This window comes from Larimichthys crocea, chromosome XVII, assembly GCF_000972845.2.
Source record: "Larimichthys crocea isolate SSNF chromosome XVII, L_crocea_2.0, whole genome shotgun sequence".
NCBI classification, from domain to species: Eukaryota; Metazoa; Chordata; class Actinopteri; family Sciaenidae; genus Larimichthys; species Larimichthys crocea.
This window is the reverse complement of record NC_040027.1, coordinates 5,633,980-5,652,446: the sequence shown is the minus strand read 5'-3', so window position 1 is coordinate 5,652,446 and position 18,467 is coordinate 5,633,980. Positions and strand designations below refer to the sequence as shown.

Here is an 18,467-nt window from a genome sequence, read left to right as displayed (position 1 = left end):
ACTTAGTTGGGCTTGGTCCCCGCAGGCAGATATATAGATAACCCTCTGACTGGAGGTTTCTGGAAAATGAATACAGAAATCAGGGAAGCAGGACGCTGTTGCTCTTTCTCCATTCATCAGGATTATGATTTATTATCAACTTAATTTAAACTTTTTCACTGCAATAATGAATTATTTCTGTTATTGTTTCTGCATCACAGCACTGGGAGTTACCATTTTTACATTCACATTCACATTAAATGTCATTTTTTCATAGAAAGAAATAAACATCAAAACTTGCATTAACCCAAAGATAAACATCTTCCCTTTTAATCATGTCATCTCTAACATTGATCATGTATGCACTTTACCCATACATCTTTCTTCTCTCCTTTAAAGAGTATTATCTTTTTACACTTGTACATAAAGTACGTTAAATACATTAAGTGCTCACTTAATTAATATAACAGAAAACCTCCCTTGCAGTTAAACTGTTTCACATTTACACTATTTGAAAATGACTAAAATAATAAACATAGCTGGCCCATAGCTTGCCGCTTTAACCCGTGAACTCGAACTCTTTCATTGTTTGCCCGCCAATAAGACTGCAGGCGTAGCTGAACTTAAACTGCGCATTAACATTAGCTTAAAGATTTTGATCAATGAACTACACACATGTAACTTTTTTTTTACACATAGCTACATACAGGTAATAACACACAAATGCCCAGGAGCCGAAAGAAACAAATAAAAGTAGACATTTGGCTACGGTGTCGGACGCCATTATATCCACCCCAAACATGACGTACCTTCTACAATGTACACTTTATTTACACACTTAATAAGCTTTCCGCTTATGGACTACACATCCCCAGAGATTCATTTTAGGTCCTAAATAGGGATGCACCGAAAATTTTCGGCCGAAAATGGCCCTAAAGTGCATTTCGGTGAAGTGGCCGAATAGTAAGGCCGAATAGTGGCCTGACACAATTGATGCAATGAAACAACGTGCGCGGTGATCTGGCCAGGGTTACTGATTCTTTTCTCATTCACACACAATAAACCCAAGATGCAGGATATAGGAAAAACACAGGCAAGAAATACATCACACACTGCTCTTTAGCAAAGCTATATACTTCTCTCTGCATTACAGCGTCTCACACATACGAGGTGTGTTCAATGACCGTCGGAATGACTATGATGCGTTCATGAACGTGGGAAAAATGGAAATTCACAGGAAATATAATAAAACTAAATAGTATTTCTTTCAAGAACAAATTAACAGTGATTAAAACAACATGGGCTTTCTAACAGTATAAATGAAATAATAATTATACTAACTGGAAATTCTACTGGAATAGTTGAAGGATATTAAATAAACATTTACTTTCTTTGAAAAAACATGTCTACAAATTTATTCTAGGCTATTTATGCAATAGTAAAAAAATAGTGAAAAATTTAACAACCACATTTTATATTCGGTTTCGGTATTCGGCCAACCATTTATTTTTTATTCGGTTTCGGTTTCGGCCGAAAATTTTCATTTCGGTGCATCCCTAGTCCTAAACCTTCTAAAGTCACAGGAAAGGTGAGTAACTAACCTGGAAAATGAATACAGAAATCAGGGAAGGAGGACGCTGTTCTCCATTCATCAGGATTATGAGCCCCGCTTTCGCGCTGCATTGCTAAGACGGTGACGCTGCTGGTAAGTGCTGCCACCCAGTGTCCATTTCATGCAACAGCATGTCATTGTGTGCTTCTTCTAAATTAGACAGACTATAATAAAATAAATAATACAATAGCAATAAACTAAAAAGTGACTCTTAGTGGAAATAAAACAATAATATCTCAACAAAAACACTTATTTTGTGGGTACCACAATAAGATAATAATGCAATAAATCTTACCAAGTATTTAAAAAAAAAAAGTTGCAGTCGACTGGTTCCGGACGGGGTCGAATGGTAAAGTTTAAAAAAGGGAAGAAAACGGTGCTTTGTGCCTCTGGCCTTTCTACCAGGGGCACGAAAAACGAAAAATAATGCATGCAAAATGTTAAAAGTATTTTTAAAAAATTTCTGCAGCTGACTGCTTCTGCTTCCCTACTCCCTGCAACCCGCCATCAGAGGGCCCCTGCCGGTCGGCCCAGCGCCGGTGTTTGGACAGGAGGATCCTCTGGCCCCGCGTGTCCCAACACATCCAGGGCCCAAGCCAGCAAAGAGGTGTGGGCTACCTGGTTGATCCTGCCAGTAGCATATGCTTGTCTCAAAGATTAAGCCATGCAAGTCTAAGTACACACGGCCGGTACAGTGAAACTGCGAATGGCTCATTAAATCAGTTATGGTTCCTTTGATCGCTCCAACGTTACTTGGATAACTGTGGCAATTCTAGAGCTAATACATGCCAACGAGCGCTGACCTCCGGGGATGCGTGCATTTATCAGATCCAAAACCCATGCGGGGTGCCCCTCAGGGTGCCCCGGCTGCTTTGGTGACTCTAGATAACCTCGAGCCAATCACTGGCCCTCGTGGTGGCGACGTCTCATTCGAATGTCTGCCCTATCAACTTTCGATGGTACTGTACTTTCTGTGCCTGCCATTGTGACCACAGGTTACGGGGAATCAGGGTTCGATTCCAGAGAGGGAGCCTGAGAAACGGCTACCACAGTAGTGGTATGCAGCAGGCGTGCAAATTACCCACTCCCGACTCGGGGAGGTAGTGACGAAAAATAACAATACAGGACTCTTTCGAGGCCCTGTAATTGGAATGAGTACACTTTAAATCCTTTAACGAGGATCAATTGGAGGGCAAGTCTGGTGCCAGCAGCCGCGGTAATTCCAGCTCCAATAGCGTATCTTAAAGTTGCTGCAGTTAAAAAGCTCGTAGTTGGTCCGCCAGTCCGCCGTGAGGCGTGCTACCGTCTGTCCCAGCCCCTGCCTCTCGGCAATCCCTCGATGCTCTTAGCTGAGTGTCCCGCCAGGGTCCGAAGCATTTACTTTGAAAAAATGAGTGTTTAAAGCAGGGGAGGGTTCTTAAGAGTGGGTACGCAGGTTAGGCTGGTTCGGCTGGTGGTGCATTGCTGTTCTTAGTTGGTAGAGCAATTTGTCTGGTTAATTCTGATGACGAACAAGACTTCGGCATGCTAACTAGCTCTAGTGATTGGCCCCGGATAACCGGCCTCGGTTGGTGAGTAGAGCCGTTCGTGACAGGGCTGGGGCTGGGGGATGATGGTTGCCCCTCGCCTATCTCGCACCGCATGTTTGTCGAGAACCTGGTGCTAAATCACTTACAGACAACCTGATTCTGGGTCGGGGTTTCGTATGTAGCAGAGCAGCTTCCTCGCTGCGATCTATTGAAAGTCAGCCCTTGATCCAAGCTTTTGTCGGCCGCGGGAGCGGGCCCCACCAAAACCGCAAAGTCCACAGCTAGTCTACCAGGGGCACGAAACCCCCTAAGCTGTACCAGGGGGACATAACTCCTGCCAGTGGGGCTATTGGTATATAACCCAGGAGAGGGTTCTTAAGGAAGAAAATCTCCAAATCCAGGAACTCTGCGGAAAAATCTGGAATCTGTACAGAGCCAGTGCAGACGACAGCTGTTTTAAAAATGTCCCCCTCTAAGAGATAGATGACTTAAACATGTGGATGAAATAAGCCTTCAGGTTTTAACCCTCTTGTCCAGATCAGAACTCCACTACTGATATCAATAAACATGATGTCACTGTATTCAGTTTCCCATCTCCATGCTCTTTTGGACTTCCATCTACTGTAAATTATGCCCTAGATAGACTTACCCCAGATAAGTCAATCTCAGCCTTTTTTTTTTATAAAGCATAGTTTTACATTTCACTGGAATGGCTTTCACCCCATGCTGGGAGAGATCAGAATTACACAGATTAACCTGCATGTTGATGGTGCTCACAGATGTACAGTTGCATGATGTAATGCTTTCTATCTTATCATAGGCACTCGGGATACAGCATGCAGCCCCTCGTGTCCCTCACTATGTGTTTGGTTTCATTGTAGATGGCGGTGATGAGGCAGTCTTTCTTTGAACAAGTCATATCCTACACTTTTACAGATGCCTTGTTTCTATGGTGGAGGAAGTAGGCCAATTAATCTACAGCCCCCGCATACACATACACATACACATTCTTCATTATTATCCACTAACCAGGTGTTTCCTAATGTGGAGTCCCTGGAGAGTCTCCAGTGAGTTTCTAAACTGTTTCCTTGGAGGAGGATCTTGATGTGGTGATTTGGGGCATGCTGGAGTTTGAATGTTGTCACCTGTCCAATCCAACTGAACCAAACACCAGCTGAGCATTTAAATAAATTGCTCCAAATGTGCTCCATGTCTACACACATCATGTGGCACATTTGGTCTTGTTTTACAGGATAATCAACATTGCAATACCAGCCTCAAACAAAAATCACATAAAGAAATAATTTTACTAATTGCATTTTCCTGAGGCAGTTCATTTGATTTATTTGAAATAATTACTCCCTACTCTCGACACAGTGTTGTGTCCATTATGTGTTACCTGAAATAAGTACTACACTGTACACTGAACCCCTTTCCGCAACTCACTTGAGCTACGACTTTACCAAAATACAACTTAACACAATTTAGCTAAGCGTGAATATAAAAAATCTGTGTTTAACATACATGACATATGTATAAGAGACATTTTTTGGCATACCAGTTTCTGTCTGACCTCACACGAGCAACACATAAACATGTTAACATCTGTAATCTACACGTGTAGCAAGCTTTAGTGAAATACCTAAATATGTTTTTTGGTTTGTTTCATGTTTTGATGTCCTGACAGTCAGCAGTGGAGCCCTGACGTCTGGTTACAAACATTACACACTTTTTGGTAGATTTTGTGTTCATCACCCTGATAGTCTCACGAGCTAAGCTAATGTTTAATGCCACAATAAAACTGCTACTCTCCTATAGATATTAACAATCAAATGACACTGTTACCTTTCCTGTTATGAAACGTGTGGGCTTGATGTCTTCAGAGGCTGGAGTTTGTTCATCCTACACAAACAAAATAGTTCTTCACACCAAAAAAAAGGCCAGGAATAATTCTGCTAAGTGCTTCTCTTTATGTAGAGTATTTGGCATTTGAGAGTAGGAGATTAATGCCAAATAATGTATGACACAAAGTAATAAAAAAAAGTTTTTGATATGCATTCCTTAAACTTGGTTATTAAAGCCTTGCTACCAAGATGTGTTTACAGCTCTGTCACATCCTCTGTGTAACAGAATATACTGTATATTTGAAGCATAAATCTTTATATCAGACTGTAAATAAATGAACCTGTATTCTGAGAGTTTTCTCAATAGTCAATGCACCGTGTCCATATACATGAAGCTGAATGTCATGGTCAAACTGTGTGAGTTGTCATCACAGAGCTACTGTACATCAAAGTGGCCCAATAGTGGTCTACAGATTGACTGTCGGTTGGTGTCCACAATGTTTTAATAGGATCCTCACAGCAGGCATGGATTCATCCATTTATGCTGCTGCAGCCCTTCTTCTGGGTTCCCAAATGCTCTCTGGTTTCCCTTTCTCTACTAGAAGTAAAAGAATAATAGGGGTTTCGTTCAAGCTTGAGGGATCAGGAGTGCCATACATGTTGGCAGCAAAGAAAAACAAACTTTGTGATAGTCGATTTGAAGGAAGATTGATTTATTCTGTCATCATTATTTCACAATAGTCTGATCTTAATGATGGAAATGAAGAATAAGGGCAATGTTGTAATTTTTAGGAGATTCCATGAGGCTGACAGAGTTAAAATGTATGTGAAAAGTATGAAATATTAGGGCTAATAGAATAAAGCAGCTGTCCTCAGTCACCTCACTTTTGTGTAATAGCTGCAGGCTTCTCTCTCAGTATGAACAGCAGCAGTTCTGAACATGCACTCTTATCCAGTCCACTGCATACTTCCCTCGGCCTGGAATTTTCTAAATGTCTTAACTTATGCTGATCTACATAAATAGATAAATCCAAACTGATCGATGGCTAAATTGTTGATGTCAACTTATTTTTTTTTATACTTTATGTGTATCAAATGGATTAAAAAGTCAGAGCTTCAAGTCTTCATAAGGCTTTAAAAAAAAAAAAAACTTTGCTGCACGTTGACACTCGGGGCTGTGCGGACTTACCTGTCTGAAAGGGAGCAATGAATAATTTGATCACATTTTTCATTTCACTCGAGTGCTGAACAAACAGGAATCTGTGATTAACAGTTTTAATTAGGATTCTAACTTGACAAATTCTTACAGCCTCGCAACGTGTCTGAGATGAATAAATCACTGGCCTGGGATCATCAAGCTGCCTCCTAAGTGAATGTGCCTCGAGATTACTTTGTGATTCCACAAAGTGTGAGTCAGCCATGGCTGAGTGTGTTTAACTAATCCTCTTCCCACCACATGTCTGGTGGAGAAAGTTTATGTCCACTCAGTGAGCTAACCACCCTGCTCAGGTATTGGACCCCCCCTCCTGTGCTTTTTAGTGTTTTTTCTTTTACTCTTGAAAGCTCTATGTCCAAACGGAGTGCTGAGTGGAGCCAGTGTTTCACAGCATGCATGACATCCGTGCACCTGTGTTATGAGAGCTCTGGAAAAATAATGGCAACATTTAGGGAGTTTTATTCTGAAGTCCAGCTTTGGGGCATGTCAGGCCGATCACAGGAGTGAAAAAGTAAAATATCAAAATGTGTGTATCTGTTATTGTTGGTTTATTTTGTTTTGTTTTTTACATGTTTTATTAGTAGCTGAATAGTAGCTGTCTAAATAGTTTTTGGTTATCTAATTTTAAATCCAGTTAAATGTATTCCTCAATATTTTATTTAATTTTTTATTGCATTTCATTAGTTGATGATGTATCATAAATAAAAGTAGAGAAAACCAGGAAACTTCCCTGTGAGCCAACACTATCATTCAGGATTAAGAAAATCTATCCATCCATTTCCTATAACTGCTTATCCTCAGTCGGCTAGAGCCTATCCCAGCTGACTGAGGGTGAGAGGCGGGGTACACCTTGGACAAGTCAACCATTCACACCTCACATTCACACCTAAAGACAATTTAGAGTCACCAGTTAACCTGTTAGGGTTCATGTCTTTGGACTGTGGGAGGAAGCCAGAGTACCCGGAAAGAACCCATCCCTCTTGCTGTGACAGTGCTAACCACTAAGAGAATATACGATTAAAAAACGCTTTCAGTTACCAAAACACATATTAAAATAATAGACAACAGAGACTTGTGTCTTGTGGACAGCTAAATGCAGCACTAAAATCCAGCAAGACAGTGTCAGCCATTTTATTACTGTCTGTATCACTCTACCAGGTACTCAATTAAAACTGTGCTAATAAAATGAATCTCTTTATATCTATGCTGACAATCTGATTTTATTTTCTTCAGTAATTAATGTGTGAGTTGATCAAACACAACTCCAGTTTACAGCAGTCAACTAGTGTAATCCCTAAACATAATACGCTGTTCCATACAGCACCTTATTTCCTTGAATCACTGCTCAGGCCTGTGCTTACTGTGCATCATATGTAAATTCACAGCTACAAAAAGTGTTGCACTGTAATTTGTGTAATAGCAGTTTGGTTAGAGTTGTAGATGGAGATATACACCATCTCTCAGCCCCTCTGACACGCCCTAATGCCAAATTTAAACATCAGTAATGTGCACTGGTGTCTGAAATTCCATTGTGAAATGTTAAATTTAAATCTTGATGATATGCATCATAACTATTGTAATCAGACATCCCAAGCTTCACCTCCATTATTAATTGTCCAAAGCATAATGATTTATTGTAGTCCTGCAGAATGATTATTCATTTTCTGGTTGATTATACCTGTGGGCGGCAACAACACAGTTCTGCATAGAAGCATCTGCTAAATAAAAAAGTATTCTTCACATGAAAAGATGTCCTTGGAGAAACAACAGCTCATTTTTACTTTAATCAAACATATGTTAAAGTCCTGTTGATTAAGAGTACTGTGGCATGCATTCAGAGGGAAAATGTGTAATGAACATTATCTGATTATTTTCTTTGTTCACAACTGTAAAGGAAAGAAAAACTTCACTGTGCATGTAGTCCAAGTATGTCCAAGTAACTGTTGTTCTCATGAATCACTTGCATGCTCTAACTTGGCAAAGTACTTCACTGCTGAACCCCAAACTGCACCTGCACTGCAACAAAAAGGTGTAGCTTCAGTATATCACAATGGTGTGACACTGGTGGTTTACATTCCAAAGGAACAGTGGAGAGTGACAGGAGTGTGTGTACAATACAAGGTGCTCTCAGCCAGACAAGTCTGGGTACGCCTGAGCCGCAAACAGCAGGCCAAGTTCAAACTTCACTTAAAGAATTGCTGGGATCTCAACACTTAGAGGAATGCACAGGTGCAGACACTCAGCAGCAGACAATCCGAGCTAACACTTGATCAATCTGACACTTTGCAGGGCCAATGCCAATGACAAGTTCCTGTGGGGTTGTGATTGGGTCTCAGACAACAAAAGAAAGAAGTCCACTGAGCTGTTTTTTTTCCCTGTCTCTGGTCTTACAGTATCCTGGCCAAGTAAATCCCTGAACACTCTCCTGCTCATTTATAGCATCCCAGCTGATGGTTGTGTAATAACACTTTTACTCTGATGAGCTTGGCATGGGTATCCAGTGGAATATTAATCTATCCATGTCCAATTAATCAGTGCTGGATCACATGCTGCTGCACTTAACCACAGACTTCCACTTACATTTACTAAAATCAGCTGATACGTTTTATCAGGCATCACCTTCATATGGAATAGAGCATGTTGCACATATTTCTGTATTCACAAATATTAATATTCTGCACTAAGATGTTTCACTGTCAGAGACGGACATGATCAATCAGGGAAGGATCTCTGGAGAGCTCTATTTGCAGCTCCATTGATCACAAGAGATATCACTGTCCCAGACAAAATTTCCCAGGACCTTCATTAACTAAATTGAAATTTATATCCAATTAAATAGCTTCACTCATGAAATTAAAAAGGAAGGACATGATGTAGTATTTTAATGATACTGATTAGAGATGTTGCTTAACATCATAGTATTCTGATCCTGGTAGATGTGTATTTGTTTGCAATAGTACATCTGACACACAGCAAGGGAAGACAGCGCTATGTTTACCCTCTGTTCTCTGGTTACTAAGAAGGAGAGGCAGATTAATTAACAGACCTTTGCAGCCAATGAAGACAGGTGGCAATAATCCTGACAAGAGACAGATCTGAAGCCTCTCATACAAAACCAATTTCAACTGCACTCCATTTTTCAAAAGCTCATCAGGGTGAAGAACGAGAGAGTTGAACCCGTGTGGCTGCAGAATTTGTTTCTCTCTGATTGCCTTGTCAGGATATCTTATCCGATGGCAGATGACCAAAACCCCACCCTTCACAGACAAACTCTCTCTCTTTCTCTGACACACAAACTGTTTCACACAATGCATTCTCTGTCTTCTCTGTCTCTCACACACTCATGCACATCCTCTTACACTGTCTTACACTTCCCCACAAGGACACACGCAGCCACAATTGAGCTTTCGCCAAGTTTCAGTTGTTGCGCCTTTTATGCCTTCCATTCTTATACGGCACAAATGCAGTTTACAGTGATGACGGGCAGATTTGCCACTCGAAAAATCTTACATTTGAGACACACAGAGGTACACAAAAGAAGCCATCTCATTCACTCTACTCAGCCTTCAATTTTGCAGGCTGGGATGACAACGGTCGATGGAAGCTAGCTGTAACTAATTAGCTGATCAACTAACAATAGCTCCACGGGCTACTTAAAAACACAGTCTCCTCCAGACTTACAACAAGAAACTTGTAAAAGGGTGTTAAAAATGCATTTGATGGTTACATACATAAGACCTGAGACTGAGACTAAACCTAAATGACAAAGGGCAGAAACATGGACATGCATGTAGAAGACAGATAGAAACAGCATCATTGTTGTTTTGCAAGCTAGAGCTAACTCATAGCTAACTAGCCCTTGTACTGTATAAGAGTATGATAAGGAATAATGCCACACAAAAGTTATATTTATACATTTTTGTTCATAGTCTTGAACAGCGTGTTGGAGTTTTAACATTTAGCGAAAAGCTTGCCAGTGTGTTTTGCAGACATAACACACAAGTAAGAGTAAGATTCAACAAACCGAATAAGCAATAAGACAGAGCAGCATTATCTACACACTGATATGTGTAGTATGATCCAGGACTGGCTCCCACAGTCGTACTAGTTATGAATGGCTAAGGCTTTCATTAAGTAAACCATAAGCCCACAAAAATGATCAAAACAGTCAATGACATGCTAACACTTGGCCTTAAAAGTAACAGTGCGTATGGTTACTGCTGTGGGTAGTAAGTCAGATAAATACACTCTTTGCTTTTGTTTGTGTTTTTTGCTTTTGCAAAAAATGAAATAAAGACACTCTTCTAACAGCCCCACATGAAATGGTGAATCCCAATGCCTCGACCACTTAAAGACATTCTGCCTTTTTCTTATTTCACTGTGATTGTTTCTTATTTATACTCCATTGTTGGTGTAATTTATCAAAAGTTGACTCAAAAACTGTGTAAAATTAAAGTGAACACAGTAAGCTGCAGCAAACTAAATAGTTTCCATAGAGGGCATTGACTCTGACTATTTATCTTGGTTATTGTCAAGGATACAATGAGGGTATTTATCTGGACAGAACGGACCCCACTTGGTTTGCAGCAATACAATCAGCTGAACATCATAGTAATGCTGCCATAATTAGTACATCATAATGTGCTGCACTTGCATTAATATGATCGAGCATAGGCTATCTGCTTTAGGGTATACACATACAACATTCTTTCCTGTTTTTCTGCCAGTCCAGGTAAGCTCAGGAGAGCCTCAGTGATCGGTGATAGGATCCACCCTGAACGTCCAAGCACCACTCCTACGGGGACATTAATTTCCAAGCAGTCCCATGAGCGAATCAAAAGAGAGAAAGCTCACTGAGCATAAATTGTAGGGAGTGGAAACCACACTTCTCTGTGAAACTTTATTTTTTTCTCAGGGTGAAATATAATGGCAAATTAATTTCTCAGAGATTAATGTACAAGGTAAATATTTTAGTGAGTACTTATCTTCTAAAAAGTCAGAGGACCGCCACCTCCTCACTCCCTTCCCCCTGCCCTGTTCTCCCGGTGTGTGTTGAAACAGCATAGATGCATAAGGAGTCTAATGAGAGAAGAGATTCCAAGCTGCCTGATGGCTCTCATCAATCACCTTTCTCCTTTGGAGGTGTGATGCCATCCGGGAGAAGGAGGCCAGAGAGGGTCGAGTGGGAGGGAAAGTGTCAGGCTTTTAATCTCAATAAGTTAATAGACTTTCTAGTCTGGTCCTGCTAAGTAGAACTTCATCCCCGTTGTTAGCAAACAAGCAGCATGTACACAGGAGACTGTCTCAGGAGCTGCTTGGCATTTCCACATTACACAGTTAATTTGTGTTGCAATTGAAATTAGGAGATCTAACTAAAGTTTGTCGATACACCGATAACGGCCAGTTAAAGGTTACTAAGGACTGAGTTCAGGAAAACAAATCCAGATCTCTACTGCAGCAGGCCCACAAACATTAGCATATTACGGATATAAAATATCTTTGCAGCAGCATATTTATAATTTAGCAGCAGCAAGTTTCAAGTTTCATATGTAAAAATGAAACATTCTTGTGGACCTGGGACCTTTTAGTTTTTTGCCACAGGACAACACTGTTAGATTGATATCATGCTCTCTATGTAACCATCAAAATCATATTTCTCATCTTCAAACAAGTCACCTGAGCTGAAAACATTAAAAAAGCATTTCAGCTCACAGAGTTAATGTTAATTAGCTAGTTACTTACGGCTGATATAATCTGCTAACAGAGTAGCCTAGATTTGGCTGGCTAAGTGACAGCTACTTCCATGAATGAGAAGGCTGATTTTGTCTTCCTCTGTCTGAAATCAAGACAGATAATCACTGATTATTATTTTTTTCACCACCATCACTGTAAAGTGCATGTGTGCTATCCTGGAATTCAAAGCTTGACAGGCGTAGCAGAAGTAAATTGAAAATGATACAGTCGTTAATCTAACTATGCTACTTTGTATTATTAGTTGTTGTTTTTTTCTGCAGCAGTTTGTTCCACTATGAGTGTTCTATCTGTACACATTAAAACATATTATTATTGTTGGCGTTTGATAATCTATCAGACAAAATGTCACAGTCATGTTAATGGCAGGTCAAACATGTCTGACCATGACTTTATAAAGATAATATTGTATTTGTGCCTTTGTCCCCTTTGCTGTACAGGTGTGACAGCTCTGCTAAATTAATTATCTCCATGCTGGACAATGTGTTGTGGTTGTACCTCTGGAGAGAGAGGGGGTAATGTGGAAAATATGCAGAAAATGTATTTGGGTTGTCTGTCCGGCTATTAATAATGATTGTGTTTGGATAAATAGTGCCCTACTTTCAGAATCTGTGGATCTAAATATTCCCAATAGGCTGCTTCCCTCTTGTATTGATTGATTGGTATAGTGTTTAAAGGTCATAGTCATAAAACATAAGGATGTAATTAACACACTGTGATTTTTAACCAGTGGTTAATGTATTGTGAGTTGACTTTTTAAGTTATAGCTTGCTTCTCAGTCTGGTGTTTGGATTACCACATGTTATTTGGATGTAAGATTAGGTGCAGAGGGAATGTAATTTCTGATGAGACCGTGTTCCTTACCAAAAAGGGGCAGGTAGGCCTGTGATACATATTCTAGTTGTCTCTTCTCTCTTTGGATCGTCCTCTCCATAGAGTCTTTATTCACGGTTTCCTTGAAGAAATAGATAGACTGCTCTGTATCCTTTCCTCTGAAACAGTAACCTCCAAAATACTAAAGACCTGCTTACATTCCATGCAGAGTCATGCAGAGACAAGACAGATGTGATGGTCTTTCTCCTTATGGTTAGTTTATTCAGCTTCCTCACAGTAAATTTGGCTGTGGGAATACAATAAACATACTGAGCTGCTTTTAACCTGATTCAAACTGGCTTGGCCTTGATATGACTAAAAGCTGCGGCCCCACTGATGGATGGGACGCTAACAGCTTCATTTAAATGTGCCTTTTCATGATTGTCACCAAAATGTGCTCAATTGCTTTCAGTCGCCCAAACCTTGAGGACTGACCACCACATTTAGTACCATTTTAATAGCTTATGTTATCAGCTTCCATTCCTGAATGACAAAAAAAGCCTTCACTGTGTCGCAACATATTCTTCCTGTTGTTACCTTGGCAGTCTCTTCATATATCCTCTAAGATTGAAAACACGTGTTTTGGTCTGTGAAGACATTTATCTGAATGTCTGCGCTTTCTTTGGCAAAAATGATGGAATGAGCCTCCAGTTTCTGTCTAATAGCCTTTGCTGTTAGACACAGAACCATTCAGATCATTCATGTCTGAATTATTACTTGTTAGTAACAGATTAATTTAAAGTTTGTTTGTTTTTTCTATTTAATGTAATGACCTGACTGTGAACCCGTCAAGAGTCATGTTAAGAATGTTTAATGTTTCCTTTGATGAAATCCATAAAAAAAGGACTATTTTACCAGCTTGCGTGTCTACAGTGGCTAAATCCATTTGATCCAGTGTGGAATGTGACATTAACATAGTGTCTGTAATGTTTATCAGACAATCCTCAGAGAGTTGGTAATCCAAAAAACAGAAAGGTGTTTGGGTTTCATTTGGCTGCACCACTGTTCTGCTCTGTTCCTGAGAGGGAAAAATGACCACAAAAGAACCCAATATCAGTGAAAACCACAAGCCAGTAATTTAATCAGACTGACTAAAATCAAAGGAGGCAAAAGTTCAGGATCTGAATGCAATGAAATGTATCAGTTCCTTAGAACCTACTGACATAGCTCACTTGTGGAGGAGCAAGCCTCGACAGAAAGGGCTGAGTAATGAAGATGGATGCATTCTGTTATCAGGCAGCCACTTACTGGGGCCTGATGTAACCTTAAACATTGAGGATAGCTCAGTTGCACAAAGAGTCTAATTAATGAATAGCAGCCATGAAAGAGGACAAGGCAAGTGTGCATTTGCAGATGAATTCCAGACACTAATCAAACGCTGTTCAAGTGGTTTGGTTTGTCTCCAGAGCAAGGCGATATTTGGCAGGGTTTAAGGCTGTGTTTGCATGCTGACTTGATGACTACATGCGTGCTTCACTGTTTTTATGTATGTGCCTGTGTGAGTATTTATCACGTTGTTTTTTAGTCCTGTTTAAGCGTGTTATGCAGTTTTTGAAGTGCTAGGCCAGAGGTAAAGAAGGACGGCGTGTACAGAACAGGTGTGAGTTGAATTATTGAATTTATTTCAACAACAGGGGTCTGTTTAATGAGCATTAAATGCCACGCTACAATTAGTAGGATTTCTATATTGGGCAAACGTGTCCCGTTTGTAGCTCTGTTTTGGTCGTTTTAAGATAGAAAGCACCACACATTTTTAAAAACCCAGTGGCTGCTACATTAGTTTGTGTCAAACAGAGCAGGTCACCATAGACAGTTGCACATTATCTTGTAATGTTCCAGTCTTTACTTGTTTAGAGCACAAATCTCAGTGTGCTACGCCTCTACTTCACCAAAGTTAGACATTAATTAGGCCAAATCTTCTCACACTTGTTAAAGATTTTAACAAGACCTTTAAATTTCCTGTTTGTTCAGCAGAACAAAGTCCGTGTGGAAAAGTCATCTTCCTATGTAAGCTAACAACAAGCCTAGGTGAGATCAGTACGGCCATGCAGGTTGTTTTAAGTGAATTTACAGAAATAATAACCCATAAATCTGATTATTTCTTCAATTGTTATGAAATAAACTGCCGACTTTGAAAAGGATTACAACACGACCTCATCAGAATTTAGCTAACATGAACATGACTACACACTAAATGTAGCTAAATGGTCATCTGTCTTATTATCAGGCTAAGAATCACGTTATCAGCATTGATGTGAACTACAACCAGCATGCTAACAATGACATGTTAAAATGCAGATGTTGGATTAGGGTTACCATGGCCACCATCTTAGTTTAACATGTTACCATGGCCAACATTTAGTAATCAGCTCTGAACAGAGAGTAAAGCTGGGACTGATGGGAATGTTTTCGGAAGTGTTAAAGCAGTCAGACAGCAGAGGATCAGACAAAGTCAAATTTTTAGGTGATGATGACATTAAATAAAAAGTAAGGTGATCACCGAACTGCTTAAAAATTATCCTAAAATGGGGGAACATGTCATTTAGATTATTTATCCAGTAGTCATTGATATTTCAGTCTGGTGTTGGACTAACTGGCCAACATTGCCCATGGCTTGGTTCTGTGGAGGGCCCTGTTTGGTGTTTGTAACTTTAAATTGTGAATTATTTGTCATGCTGAACGTTAATATTTTCCAGTGATGGCACCACAGTGTGTTTGTGTGCTGAAGTCATGAGACTCTTCTTTCTTTCTTTCTTTCTTTCTTTCCCCCACCCAGTACCAGCTTCAGAGGAGTTCTCCATGGAGGTCTGTGAGCTTCCGCTGGCAGACTTGGCTCGTGCTGATCACTGCACTTGCTTTGCTGGGTCTGGTGCCTTATGTTGTTCACTGCATGATGACCACCTTCACCAACCCTCCTCCTCCCAGCTCCTTTAAGTTGGCAGCAGCCTCTTTTGGTCTGCTGACAGAGATCCTGCTGATCAAGTGAGTATTTCATTTTTTTTTTTTTTACTGTGTAGGATTTATTAACCTTCATATCTGTGCTTAATGATGAAAATGAAGTTGTGTATTCTGGTCCCAGATGTGATTTCATCTGCCAAACACAAACAATATTTTCAAGTAAGATTTCATTTTTATGTGAGTTTCAAAACAAGATGCAGTGAGTGTCTGTGTCGACCAAATAATGATCTCTGAAAACATGCTGTTGTCCGACCCCGACCCCCCCACCGCCCCCCCCACCTCTCTTGTTTTCACTTAGTCTTCTTTCCCATTTTGATATTGCTAATTGGAATGATGCCTGCGGTACTGTAAACCATTAGTAAATGAACAGTCTGTTTTTATCAACATCTAGCTTGTAAATAATGCATTAGATTCCTGGCATAAACACTACTCTGTGATTAGAAAGCAACATATAGCCGATACTGTAATCAGATTACAAATACGGATTATGTAATCTGTAACTGCCTAAAGCAGTACTTCAATCATCTTAAAAAAAAACCCCAAAACTTGATTATAAATAATAGTATGTTTGAAAATCCAACTGCATTTTTAAAGTGTGGCTGTACAGACTGACCTTAATGAAGTGAATGCTGGGATTTACCGTAGACAAACTTTATAAAATTCATTGTAAAAATAGTAGTAGAAGTAATGTAAACCTCCAACCGGCCTACACTGCTTTTCGTGCCAGAAGAAGTCAAACTTTGTGTTCTACGTGTGTCCTCCCTCCGCTATTTGTCTTAACTAAAATAAAAGAGGCTGTTTGTAATTAACTCAACAAGGCTCGTAACTTTTTTTCTTGTCCCCATTAACCGCATTTGCAAGGAATGTGGCTAGTGAACTGGTAATTAATAAATGTGGTTGCACTGGTAATGTGCTTCTGCATCATTATGTTGTTGAAGCCCTTATCCACACTAGTAATGAGCTGTAATTTTATGACAGGAAATTGGTTTGTTTACAACATGTTCAGCAGCTTCAGACAAGCTGCATTCTTGGCAGATCTCGGCTGCAGGTATTTGTTCACTGTTTGAGTTGAAAGAGGTTCAAATATGTTGTCATGCTAACAGTAACACTTTCTTCATGTCCATGAATCATTCACACAGCTTCTAATTACATATTTATGTTGTTTTAAATCCAGTCAAACCTTTCCTCAGATTACTGTACTGTATGTTCGATGGAACACAAACAGATCTTCACATTTATCTGTCAGCTTAGCACACAACCTATTACACTGCACTAAACAGGTTTCCTGCCAGTTGATGCTTACATTACATTACTGCTACAATAGGAAGGTTGGTGGGTGCCCTTATTAGGTTTGGTGGGCCTCACAGACCCGTGCCCCATGGTGCTTGTGCTGCCTGGGATGTGCCAGCCTCCTGCTGCCCCCTGTCAGGGTGCATCTCAGTCACCCTGAGGGAAGAAGTCCTCGTAAGGAGCATCCCCCTTGTTTCCCACCCACCACACAGCCTACTATTCTTTGCAGCAGGGCTGAGACAAAGATAACCAAGTAAACAACAGTTCACCATGACCTTTTTTGTGTTTTGCCTCATTTACACTGACTCTTGATGAAACGGTAGCATTATTGGTGGGGGGGCTAAAGCGCTTTGCTACCCTCCCAGCAACTGAGCCTCTGTGTCTTTGTTACCTGTTACTGTAGTTGCCATGGCTACAACACTTCAGATTCCAAGTTTAGTTTGCAAAGCAATTAAGGCGGTAATTTAGTGATTACAGAGCAGTTTTGAATAAATCTGATTAAATATGTGAAGTTAGAAGTTGTGTTCTTTTTGTTATCATTATTAGTGAAATACTTTAAAGAAACAAACTAATAATCCAGTGAAAAGACATACACCGTCCTGCTGCCCCGCAAACTCACTAAAGCACCAACGTGTATTAATCCATGACTGAAAATGGCCTCCACAGACATACTATTTCTTCTTGTTTGAGTAATGTTTGCTAAAAGGGACAGTGGACAGCTATTTTAGGAAATTAACTGTGCCCTTTTATTTATTTTTTTAAAACTATTAACTCGTGACCCATTTTTAACAATTGACTTTGTGTGTACAGTATGAATCAATGGGCTTCATGAAACCAGTATGAAAAATATTGAATAATGTCAGACTGATCACTAATGGTAATGTCTTTGTTTCTATTCAGTTTTATGTCTTTCTTTAGTTAAAGGAAATTACACTGTGCTGCTGTTATAAAGACATTGGATCATTAGACTGTAGAAGCAGGAGCAGAGCAGCTCTGGGGTCAGCTGTTAAAAGCTATAAAGTATCGTTTTTTGTTCATCGCAGTCTAACAAACGTCTCTCAGATGAGACCATCCAGGTCTCCTGCACTCTGGCTCGCTTTCGACACTTTCAGGTTCTGTACTAGGACCACTTCTATTCAGTTTATATATGCTTCCTTTAGGGAACATTTTTAGGAATCACTCTATCAATTTTCATTGTTATGCTGACGACACCCAATTATATTTATCGATCAAGCCTGATGCAACCAATCAGTTAACTAAACTCCAAGCATGCCTTAAGGATATAAAAAGTTGGATGACCTACAATTTTTTGATGTTAAATTCAGACAAAACTGAAGTTCTTGTAATTGGACCCAAACACCTCAGAAACTCTCTTTCTAGAGACTTAGTTACTTTAGATGGGATCACCCTGGCCT

General features: G+C 40.0%; 1 protein-coding gene across 3 annotated transcripts in view; it reads left to right on the top strand.

The window, feature by feature from the left end:
- Positions 1-18,467, top strand: part of LOC104936394 (uncharacterized) — a 73,513-nt gene that overhangs the window by 45,906 nt on the left and 9,140 nt on the right. For all 3 annotated transcript variants that reach the window (XM_019261998.2, XM_019261999.2, XM_019261997.2), the window contains one exon: positions 15,581-15,786. In XM_019261998.2, the coding sequence (XP_019117543.1) occupies positions 15,581-15,786 (206 nt within the window). The remainder of the gene's footprint in view (positions 1-15,580; positions 15,787-18,467) is intronic.